The following is a 12264-nucleotide window of genomic DNA, read 5'->3' as shown; positions in this document are numbered from 1 at the left end:
GATATTATGTAATGGAAAGTTAACAACCAAGTGTGCGAAAGGAGGAGACAAAAAATAGAAATGGTTGGAAAAGCTCTGCAGGTCTGACAGCATTCGTGGAGAGAATCAGAGCTAACATTTTGGGTTAAGTAACCCTTACTCAGAACCGGGTGGTGAGAAAGGAATGTGTTACAGCCAAGAAATGTGACCACCTACAGGATGTACATAAGCTGATGCTACTGCACTATGATTTCAGGTCAGCATGCAGATAGGACTGGTTACAACTTAACCCTGAATTGCTGCAACCTTCTGCTATTCCCTTGTGCGGAGGGTGATATTCATGGTGAAAGAATTTCTCATGCTAAGAATAAAAACAAATTGCTGGAGGAACTGGGGTCTTGCAGCATCTATGGAGACAAAGCAGAGTTAACGCTTCAAGTCCAGTGACCCCCTTCAGAACTGATATTAACTAGGAAAACGTGATATATATGCTGAAGGTTGGGTGAGTGGATTGGGGAAAGGTAAAAGGAGTGAGCAGATAGGTGGAGATGGAACCCAGAGAGAGAGCATGACATTTAGGAATGCAAAGGGATGGATGGTGAAAAAAGTTGAAAATGGAGACCATAGGTCTCATGTCCAAATATGTGCAGGGTAGGTGGTTAGGCCATGTTAAATTGCCCATAGTGTCCAGGGGTGTGCAGGCAAGGTGGATTAACCATGGGGAATGCAGGGATAGCATTAGGAGTAGGATGCTATTCGGAGGTTTGGTGTGGATTGGTGGGCCAAATGGCTAGCTTTAGCACTATAGGGATTCTATTATTCTATGATAAGTAGGTGAAAATGGGTTGGCTGTGCTGTAAGCAGCTGAAGTTATGATAGGACCTGGATAGGTAAAGGACATGCATGGGAGATGTTCATGCTCTAAAGTGGAGTTCTGAAGGCTGCAGAACCATCAAGGGGAAAATGAGATGCTGTTCTTCAAGCTGGCACTGAGCCTCTTTTGGAGAACTACAGCAGGCTTGAGAGACATCTCCCAAGAACTTTAGTGTGCCGACTACAGACATCCCTGTCTACCTATGTCAGCCTCTTGCACTGTCTAATGTGAGTCTGAGCATATTATGGCATCATGCTACTGAATGCACTTGCCTTCTTGATAGGGTTTAGTTTCCGATATTAGACCGGTTGCCTTTTGGGGAAAGGTTTGACGAGCTAAGCTTGCATCCAATCCAGTTCAGAAACAACTTTATTGAGATGTGAATGTTGTTGACAGGATGAATATGGAGAGATAATTCCTTTAGCAGGAGAATCTAGAGTTGCCGTTCAAAAATAAGGGGTTATTCATTTAAGACCGAGATTAGCTGAAATTTCCCCTTGCTCAAGATTATTTAAATGCTTAGAGCTCTCTTCCTCAAAAGGTAATGGAAGCAGAATCTTTGAATCCGACAACAGAGTTGGCTACGTTCTTGTTAAGCAAGGGGGTAAAAGGTTAGTCAGGAAGCAGGCATGTAGAATTGAGGTTACAATCCAGTCAGCTATGGTGAGCTATTATTAAATGGTGGAGTGGACTCAAAGGGCCAAATACCTTAGCAAGTTCTGAGAAGATTTGCAGTTTAGGTTAAGGTCCTGGATGTAAGTTTGCTCACTGAGCTAGAAGATTTGTTTTCTGACATTCTGTCACCATATAGGCAACATCATCGGTAAAGCGCTGGTGTCATGTCCCACTTTTGATTTGTTTAGGGTTCCTTGAGTCGGTGATGCCATTTCCGGTGTTGATGTCATTTCCTGTTCTTTTTCTCAGGATGGTAAATGGGGTCCAAGTCGATGTTTGTTGATCAGAGTTCCACTTAGGAATTCTCGTGCATGTCTCTGTTTGGCTTGTCGTGGGATGGATATGTTGTCCCAATCGAAGTGGTGTCCTTCCTCATGTGTATGGAAGGATACTAGAGATAGTGGGTCATGTCTTTTTGTGGCTAGTTGATATAACCACCCTCTGGGGGGGAAAAGAACAGGACATGACATCACCAACACAGGAAATGACCTCAACACAGGAAATGATATCACCAATCCAAGGAAACCTAAATACATACACAAAATGAGACATAACATCAGCGCTTCACTGGAGGCTCACTGATGATGTTACCTAGTATGGTAACAAAATGTCTGAAAGCGAACCTTCCAACTCAGTGAGCAAACTTACATCCATGGCCTTCTCCTGCTCCTGATTGTTAAATTCTAGAAAGAGTTTGAAATTTCTTATGCCGGGCAGAGAGGTGAAGTAGTCAACATTGTAAAGATGTTCATACATGCTTGCATATTTATTGAATCTCCTGGTGGGTATGTGTGCAAACCTTCTAGTTACATTTCCTTGTCTCAGTTTCTTCTGATGATAGAAAATAGAAACTGAGATAATAGAAACTGAGACTCACTGCATCAGAAATGTTGTCTCGAGAGAGAGCCAAAACTCACTTTAAAAAAAAAGTCAAATTTTGAAGAAACGATAGCGAGATGGTTTAATGAAGATATTTCCACTTTAAACAGCCTATAAAGAGTCTGTAAAAAGAGGATTTGATTGAGATTGTGTATGAATTTCACACTCTGTTTAGAGTTGACTTGGGAATTCCTTTTAAAGTGGAAAGGAAGTGTCCAGGGGCCCTGGAATCCCTCACGCGGATGAGAAACATTTATTATGTTGAGCTGGCTCCCTGAAATGACCCTTTTTTGTTTTTCTCCTTCCTTTCAGGATTCCTTTTTTTATTGTCTAGTTTATGATCCACAGCAAAAGACTCTTCTAGCAGATAAAGGCGAGATCCGTGTAGGTCCCAGGTACCAGGCAGACATTCCGGATTTACTAAAAGAAGGTGGGTGACATTTGCAATCAGCCATTCTTTGGATTTAGTCTAGGAATTGAATATTCAGAGGTGTTAAGATTTTACTCTTGCCTCACTTAAAGTATGTGGGTTGGGAGAAAGGTGAAGGAAGTGTCAGCAATCCAGCACAATTGATGCATGTGGGTCACCTAGTTGAATCTCTCTCCCTCCCACCATTTTATTTGTGAGGGTAAGGAAGGCAAAAGAGGAAGCGGGATTTTCTAGACTTTTAGGTTAGAACTTGATGTTCGAGTTTGGCCATCTTTTATCTCCTTTTACTTTTAAACATTTCGACCAAGTAGCCACGTTAGGAACGCAAGAGCAGGATTGGTCATTCAACCCACCAAGACTGCTCTTCTGTTCATTAGATCACGGCTCATGTGTATGTCAATTCTATTTCCCTACCTTTAACTCCAAAATCCATCATGACTCTTCCCTAACAGAATTTGGTCAGTCTGTTGGTCACGTTGACACACTGCTTCCCCACTATCAATCTATTCCTTTAAAATGGAGGAAAACAAAAAGCCACAATAAAAAAGGGACTTGGGAGTACTTGTGTATGATACACAGAAAGCTAGCACACAGGTGCAGCAGGTCATCAGGAAGGCTCATGGAATGTTGGCCCTTATTTCAAGGGGGTTGGACAGAGTTGGGAAGTCTTACTGCAACTACATAAGGCGCTGGTGAGACTACATCTGGAGTACTGAGGGCAACTTTGGTCCCCTTAATTCAGGAATGATGTTTCATTGGAGATTATTCAGAGAAAGTTCATTAGGATGATCCCTCGTATAGAGGGATTGTCTTATGAGTAAAGATTGAACAGATTAGGAGTCTATTCACTGGAGTTTAGTAGAATGAAGGATGATCTCCTTTAAACATAGGATTCTTAAAGAGCTTCACAGGAGAAGATGTTTTCACTTATTGGAGAATCTAGGACCAGAGGGCATAGTCTCAGAATAAGGGGACTCCATTTCAAGACTGAGATGAGGAGGAATTTCTTCTGAGGGTTGAGAACCTTTAGAACTCCTTGCCTTAAAGAGCTGTGGAGCTAGAGTCTTTGTGTATGTTTAAGACTGAGATGGATTCTTGATCAGTCGGGGAATCAGTTACAGGGAATGGGTAGGAAGGTGGATGTGAGGTGTGTTGGATCAGCCATGATTCTGTTGAATAGCAGAAAAGACACAAAGAGCTGAATAGCCTATTCGTCTTCCTATTTCTTTATGGTCTTGGACCTTTTCTTTCCTTTTATGCCCGATTGCACAGCTTTCATCCACATAAACTGAAAACTGTCAAATTTTCTTTAAAAGTCCTCCACCTCCACTTTCTTCCTGCAAATTCTTCTCAAGTTTCAACTCTTGAGATCAAGTTTTGGTCACCTCTTCCAGTCTTTCATTCCTTGGCTTGGAATTCTTCTATGTTTGGCTGACCCGTGTAAGGTGTCTGTTTATTAAAAACTCTACTGAAGTACTTAAGTCCTGGAAGCCTGCAAGTGCTGTCTTACATATAAGGTCTTTATCTGAGGCCTTATCTGTCCCCTCAGATAAATGTAAAAGATCTTGTACTACTGTTTTGAGCAGGGGAATTATTCCTGCTGTCTCAGTCAGTATTAATCCCTCAACCAACAAACAACAGGAATCTTAATGACCATATCATCTATGATTTTATCTCATTGCTGTTAGTGGAAGCTTGCTGTGTGCAAATGACTACATTTCCAACAATAGCAATTATACTCCAAAAGTACTTGATTGGTTAGAAAGTGCTTTAGGGCATCCTGAGTTTGTCAAAGGTGCTGTAAAAAGGCACGGCTGACTTTTTTTTAAAAATGATTTCTTTTTTGGGAAACCAACAGAAAAAAATGGAATGCAGGTTGATCAGATCAGAACTACAGCAAATAGTATTGTGGGTGTGAGGGTGTTTAACGAGTAATTGCTGAAGCCAACTGTGCAGTATGTAGCACTGAAGGAATGTTGGATTGTATAGGCAGAGGGTTAAATCCCAGGAAGCAAACAAGGTATTGAAACAGCCCTACTTGGGTCACAGTGCAGTTGGGCATTAGAGACACTACAGAAAATGGCAACCAAAATGAGTTATCTGCTCTAAAGAGAAGATATTTAGTTGTTGAGCATTCTCGAGGAGGTGGATCAACAGAATAACTGGTGAAGTGATTGAGGATTGCCATAAATTGTTCCAGTCCTGTTGCCAGATGCGCTGTTTTGGCTGGCCCACTCTTAAATGCATAAGAAATCAGAACAAGCAAATGTATTTGGTTCTTTGTGCCTGTAAAAACCTTAACCCTTTTTTTCATATCCCTAGATTTCAGTAGTGTCCAAAATTCTTTAATGTCTGTCACAAATATATTCAACAACCAAGTCTCCACAGCTGTCTGGAGCAGAGAGTTCTTTGAGCCAAGTAATTTCTATTTATCTTGTAGTTGCCAAATTCTCTTCGGGGAATGTGATCCCTCATTTTAGATTCCCTGTCAAGGGAAACTCTCCCAATATATGTGTTGTTGAGCATTTTCGAAATATTATGCTCAATGAGCTGATATCAAATACTTGAAAACTTCAGATGATACAGGCTATTGTACTCTTATCATTCTTCATAAGATAATCCTGTCATCCCAGAAATCAATCCAGTCAACCTTGGATGCGCTTCCTGTGAAATAGATACATTTCCACTTGGACCAGAAAACCAAAATTATACATAATACTGCACGTGTGATTTTGCCAAAGCACACACTAATTGCGTTGGCTTTCCTTGCAACATGCAGATTAGGTCTCAGTAGTTTGTTCACTGGGCATCTAGTCCCCACTGAACATAACATTCTCCTGTCTGCCTCTTAAAGACCATTTAATTGATTTCTCTTTATACGTTATCACAATTGTTTGTAATTGTTTTTATTGTTAGTTATAAGACAGCACAGACCCTTTGGCCCACCTCATCTGTGCAGTCCAGACATCCCAATCTGACCTAATTGCATTTGCCAGCATTTGGTCCATATCCTTATAAACCCTTCCTATTCACGTACCCATTTAAATGTTGTAATTGTACCAGGCTCCTCCAGTTCTTCTCTCGCTCACTACCCTCTGCGTGAAAATGTTACCCTTCAGCTCCTTTTAAATCTTATCTGTCTCCCCTTAAACCTTTGCCCTCTAGTTTTGAATACTTCCACCCTAAGAGAAAGACCTTGGCTAGTCACCTCTATCCTTGCCCCTCATGATTTTATAGACCTGTATAAGGTCACCCCTTAGTCTCCATTCCAGGGGGAAGGTCCCAGCCTCTTCAGTCTGTTTTAACTTTTATCCTTGTTGTCTCAATTTTACCACTTTGCTTAGTGAGTTCAGTCCCAACTGTGTACTTTCCATTGTGTCTGCACAGGCCCATCCACTCCTATACTTTGCTCTCTCCTTGTCTTTGATGTTTTTTTTCCCTGTTTTATTTACTCAGATGAAGAGGATGAAAGAGATCAGTTAAAACTTGAAGTAAAAATCTGGGATCCGGACAACCCCCTGACCGACAGGCAGATAGACCAATTCTTGGTCCTTGCACGGTAAGCTGTTTCCGCAGTTTTATAGGCTTGAGACCTGTTTGTTCTGATTGTCATGCTGCTCTTTTATAATACGAGCAGGGCTTTGAACCATCAGTCCTTGGATGTTGATGTCTGCGTACAGAGCTCTTTGTGCACATGGAGGTCACTGCCCTTTCTGTACCATTTGGGTGTAGTGGAGAAGTATTGCTCAGTCAACATGCGAACTTTTAAAAAGTTCTATCTGTTATTGCAAAGACAGTGCTCATCCTCCTAGCTACAGTCAGGGAATTGTGCTGGACATTTTTGGCAGCTTGGGCAAGGGCATTATTTTTCAAAACTTCTGAACAGTGATTTGACAATATGCACAGCTTCTGGTTCGTCTGTTGGGAACTTTGCACAGGCACCAACCTTGTCTTCTTGTATCGCTTCTGTGTAAAAGCCCTGAACTGTGTTTGTGGTTGTCAGCAAATTATCTCTCCCTCAGTCTCCCTGCCGAAAAGAGAAATGTTCCTGGAGTGCTATTTGTGCAGAGCACAATTTCTTTGTTTGTTTAGGATTCATAGAATTGCTACTCGTGATCAGTCAAATGCTGATTCATATGGAACTGCACTATCCCTTTAAGAGAATATGTCAGATGACACTTCTCAGTTGGGTTTGTTTGTAACAATTTATTCCTATCTCTCCTAGATCTGTAGGTACATTTGCTCGGGCCTTAGATTGCAGTAGTTCCATACGACAGCCAAGTCTACACATGAGTGCTGCAGCTGCCTCTAGAGATATCACACTGGTAAGGAAGAGGCAGTTTTTACGATCCTTCAATACTTTGCAATTGTAACATTAATTCCTGAAGTGATCTCATGTACTAAAAACTGGATCAATGTGGAGACTACTTGTTAGGCAATGAATATTTCTACCATGCTTCTAATCATAATCCTAGTTTAATTCCTGCATGTATTAACAAACTCAGTCCTGGTAGAAATGACCGTTACACCGTCCTTGCACTGCACCCTCCATTGTGTTGTGTGGCATTATCATTGTGTTAAATGGGATAGTCTTGAAATGGCAACACAAAATTGTGTATCCATTAAGGTGCTGCGGGCCATCAACAGCAGCAAAATTGTAATCTGTTATGTCAAGGTCTGGCATCTCCATCACTTTACTGTCACCATCAAGGCTGGGCCATTGGCCCCGATGCAATGAAGAATATAGGGTGTTATGCCAGGGATGCACCACCAAACATACCTAAAAATGAGGTCTTGATTTGGAGATGCTGGTGGAGATGACTGGGGTATGCAAAGTTAAAAATCACAATACACAAAACAACTAGTTGGACTATAACCTGGTGTGGTGTGATTTTTAAAAATGAGTCTGTATGGTGAAGCTGCAGGAGAGGATAACTTCCATTCCAGATAGTGGAAGCAGCATGCCACAGACAGCTAAGCAATTCCACAAGAAACTGATCATGTTTAAGTTGTGCGGTCCTGTCACATTAATTCGTGAAGAGCAGTGGGCATTTAGCTCACTAGACGAGGAAGTTCCACAAATATTACCACCAACAATGATGTAAGAGCCCAACACAACAGTGCAAAAGACATGAAGGAAGCATTTATAGTCATATATGTGGTGAGTGGATGATCTAGGTTAGCCTCTTGGGTCTCAATAGCACAGATGTCAATTTAATTCCATTCAATCCACAAGATACCAAGAATTGGCTGAAGACACTGTCCATAGCAAATATCCTGACAACACCCCAGTAGTAGTACTGAAGACTTGAGCCCAGAACTAGCTGCTACTTTAGTCAGAAAATTGCTCTAATATGACCTCCTCCAAAAAATGCAGGATAAATCCAGCCTGATCAATTATTTGCTTATCAGTCCACTGTCCATCATCAGCAAAGTGATGCAAGCTGTATTTGACAGATCTATCAGGCAGTGCTTGTAGCAATAATGTGCCTGCTGATGCTCTCCTTGGGATTTGCCACGGCCACTCAGCTGCTGATCTCATTACACACTCAGACTAAACTAAGGCAAAACAACAGAGCTTGAGATGAGAATGACTGCCTTTGGCATCAAGGCAGCATTTGACAGTGTGGTGTCCAAGAACCTGAGCAATGGGAATCAGGAAAATCCTTAGACATGTTTTTTAAAAAAAGCAAAAAAAAATGTGGGCTATGATTGTCAAAGGTCATTTATCCATATCTAGGAATTCACTGCAGAGTTTCTCAAGCAAGTGTCCCAAACCCACCTGTCTTCAGCTGCTTCAACAGCTACCTTCCCTGTATATTAAAGTCAGAAGTAGGATGCTTCCTGATGGTTGTACAATATTCAGTACCCTTTGTGATGGTTCAGGTATTGAATGCATCTATGTCTATAAGCAGCACTCAGGCTTGGGCGGGTTCAAATGACAAATAACACTTCAACCTCACAAATACCAGACAATCTCCAACAACATAATCTAACTATATTGACATTCGAAGGTATCACTGTTGCTGAATCCCCATCAGAGTCCTGGAAGTTACCATTGACCAGAAATTAAACTGGACTAGTCATATAAGTATGAGAGCAGGTCAGAGACTAGGAATCCTGCACCAAGTAAGACACCTCGTGACACCCCAGAGCAAGTCCTCCTCCAACAAGGCACAGGTCATGGTGTGATGGAATACTTCCCACTAGCCTGGATGAGTGCAAGTCCAACACATGACTCTTAACACTCCATGAACTCGACCAGAACAAGCAACCCATTTGGCCAGCACCAACTTATATATTTACTCTGTCCACAACTGGCATGGTAGCAGAACACTTTATATTCTGAGCTTTGCAGACTGACTGCATGTTGCTTGCTGTGCTCAGGGGGTCATTGTAACTTTTTGTGCTGCTTGTCCTGCTGAGGGGATATTGTAACTGAGTAGGTGCACATTTGTTGTCTTGTGTGGATGGAAGTATTGACTCTCATTCTGTCTGCTTGCAGTTTCACTCAATGGACACATTACATAAAAACAACTACGATGTGTCGAAGGCAATCTCAGCGTTGGTGCCGCAGGGAGGGCCCGTACTCTGTCGGGATGAGATGGAGGAATGGTCAGCCTCTGAAGCCAATCTGTTTGAGGAGGCCCTAGAAAAATATGGCAAGGACTTTAGTGACATTCGACAAGACTTTGTGAGTATAGCCTGAAATTATTAACAATGAATATCCAAGGAGAAGACCTTTTAAGTCTGAGTTCTGTAACTATCTTATTGCTTGAGGTTAATTAAATCCTTAAATCTATTTTGAATGAGACATCTCTTGCTTTAAGTGTTGATATGTCGGCTCTGAATTCCTGGGTGATGCACGGAGCTGGTTTAACCACTGACTTTGCACTTCCGTTGGAAAATATTGGGCAAGTCTTTATTTTACCAGTGTGTGGCACTGTTTGTGGGTACAGCGTCAAATAAACCATATTCTATCTAACCAAGAGCCCTTAAAGCTGATGGAGAAGTGTAGGTACACTGAGGGAGACATGTAAATTCTGAAAGGAAAACGAGATGCGAATAGTGTAGTGTGCTGGGGCTAAATGCTGTATAGTAAAATTGGATATGGGGGGCAAACAAAGTTTTGCATATGGTCCAAAGCACCATTTTGGAATTTATATTTCTGTTCTGCACCCTTCACCATTATAGATATAATATGAAGTTGAATTCTTGCAGCTACACACTATGCCCCAATTTGGTGTGACTAAAGTGCACGTTGATGTCCTGTAGAGACAGAGCATCACTAACATGCATAATGTGAGGTTGCTTAATCAGGAAAACCTTTCCAGCCAACACAGCTTCGTTGGTATTCTCATTTCCACACTAACTGTGGACTTTGGGGCTATGGTAATCAGAAGTTATCGTTCAAATGGTACTTCAGTACCTGTGGCATAATCTATGACTGTAATATCAGAGACACCACCATTTGAATGAAGTCAAGACCTCCTCTTCCAGTTCAGGTATATATAAACATGGCAGGGATTTTGGTGAACTGTCTAGTGAGTGAATAATGTTGGAAACATTGAATTTTATTGTTATTCAAGATTCAGAAATGCTTTTTCTTTGTTGCAGCTTCCGTGGAAATCATTAACCAGTATAATTGAATACTATTACATGTGGAAAACAACTGACAGATATGTACAGCAGGTAAATGATTCTGTGCCTTTATGGTACTGAACATTGTCTATAAAGCAGCTATCTTCACTGCCTGGCGTGATCCAGTTGACTGGCTTCTTCGTTGTTGTCACGGCTTATTTGGCTCATTGTTACCAAATCCCACCCTCAAGCCATAATGTTGTATGATGTGATTCTGATGCATTGGTCTTCCTAATATGATGTAATGGAGAAGAATGAACAGGTAATGTACTTAGATAAGGGACTGCATAGCGTTGAGGTACAGAGGAATCAGGGTGTCCTTGTATGTGAATCACAAAAAGACAGTGTGTAAATACATGAAATCATTAGGATTGTGAGTGGGATGTTCTTTTGTACCAGGAGGTGGATGATCTAAGTAGGGAAATCTGGCTTAGTTGTGTCTAGGATATTTACCAGGCTGGTGGGACTGACATTTATGGAGAGATTGACTAGGTTAGGATTGTTTTTGCTGGAGTTCAGACAAGTGAGGGGGAACTCCTAGAGACTTACCAAATTCTAACAGGACCAGACAGAGTAGATGCAGGGAGGATATTCCTGTTCGTGTGTGCATCCAGAACCAGGGATCACAGTCTGAGGATTTGGAGTGGACCATTTAGAAAGGAAATGAGACATTTCTTCACCCAAAGAGTTGTGAGCCTGTGGAATTCATTACCACAGGAAGTAGATGATACCAAAACATTGAATGTATTCAAGGGACAGCTAATTAAAACACCTTGGGGCGAATGGGACCAAAGGTTCTGTGGTGAAAGCAGGAATAGGCTATTGAGTTGGATGATCAGCCATGATCATGATGAATGGCAGAGCAGACTCAAAGGGCCTGATGGCCGCCTCCTGCTCCTATCTTCTACGTTTCTGTATTTGTGAAACAACACCCAAGAAATTGCATATTATTTTGCATATCCTCTTTGTTTGAAGGTTATCTGTCAGGAGCAGTTGAGAGAGTGGGTGTATTAAAGGTAAGGCTGGGCAGGCTGAGTCTAAACTCCAGGGTGTGTGGAATTCTGTTCCTTTTTGAAAGCAGTGGAGACTGGGTCACCAAATATACTCATGCCTGAGTAAGACAGACTTTTGATCAACTTGGGAGTTAGGCGTTAATGGGAGCGCAGGCAGGAAAGTGGCAGTAAGGCCGCAATCGGGTCTTTTATTGAACAACAGAGCACGCTCGACAGTCTCTGAATGGCTGACTCCAATTTCTTATAATCTTTGGATAACTCCTACTCATTAGATCCCATTAGCCTTATAGGCCTGTAGATTTGTTCCCTTTCGAATATTTATCAAAGTCTCCTTTTGAAAGTCGCCATTTAATCTGTATCTAACACCTCTTCAAGCAGCTCCTTGCAGGTCATTATCTGGATAAAGAAGTTCCTCCTGGTTATTTTGCCAGTTTTCATAAATCTGTCTCTTTTGGTCACTGACCCTCATCTCCTCTATTGCCATTTTGAGCATTTCCATTCATATATCTGCAATGGGAGCAATTCCAGTTTCTTGGAGGTCTCGATATTATTTCATCAACCAGTATTGTTAAAACTAGTACTGACCTGTGTAACACCATCGTCCGCTTACAAAGGTTTGACGGCTTTCTGCAGCTGGAATTGTACTATCACCATTTTCAAGCAATGCTGTGCTAGTGATGGGACTGCTGTTCCTTTTAGGTTGGTGTGGTGGTGTTGGCACTTCATGCTGTGTACTTTGTGATTTACTGTTACTTCCCAACTGTACTCACCTG

At 41.7% G+C, this 12264-nt stretch overlaps 1 protein-coding gene across 4 annotated transcripts in view; it reads left to right on the top strand.

Moving 5' to 3' along the window:
- Positions 1-12264, top strand: part of LOC122542881 (metastasis-associated protein MTA1-like) — a 100640-nt gene that overhangs the window by 58732 nt on the left and 29644 nt on the right. For all 4 annotated transcript variants that reach the window (XM_043681001.1, XM_043680999.1, XM_043681000.1 and 1 more), the window contains exons 7-11: positions 2720-2837; positions 6294-6396; positions 7063-7162; positions 9343-9531; positions 10455-10529. In XM_043681001.1, coding sequence (XP_043536936.1) covers positions 2720-2837; positions 6294-6396; positions 7063-7162; positions 9343-9531; positions 10455-10529 — 585 coding nt within the window. The remainder of the gene's footprint in view (positions 1-2719; positions 2838-6293; positions 6397-7062; positions 7163-9342; positions 9532-10454; positions 10530-12264) is intronic.

Source organism: Chiloscyllium plagiosum, chromosome 41 (assembly GCF_004010195.1).
Source record: "Chiloscyllium plagiosum isolate BGI_BamShark_2017 chromosome 41, ASM401019v2, whole genome shotgun sequence".
Classification (NCBI taxonomy): Eukaryota; Metazoa; Chordata; class Chondrichthyes; order Orectolobiformes; family Hemiscylliidae; genus Chiloscyllium; species Chiloscyllium plagiosum.
The sequence above is the reverse complement of the archived record's forward strand: the minus strand, read 5'-3'. Positions and strand labels throughout refer to the sequence as shown.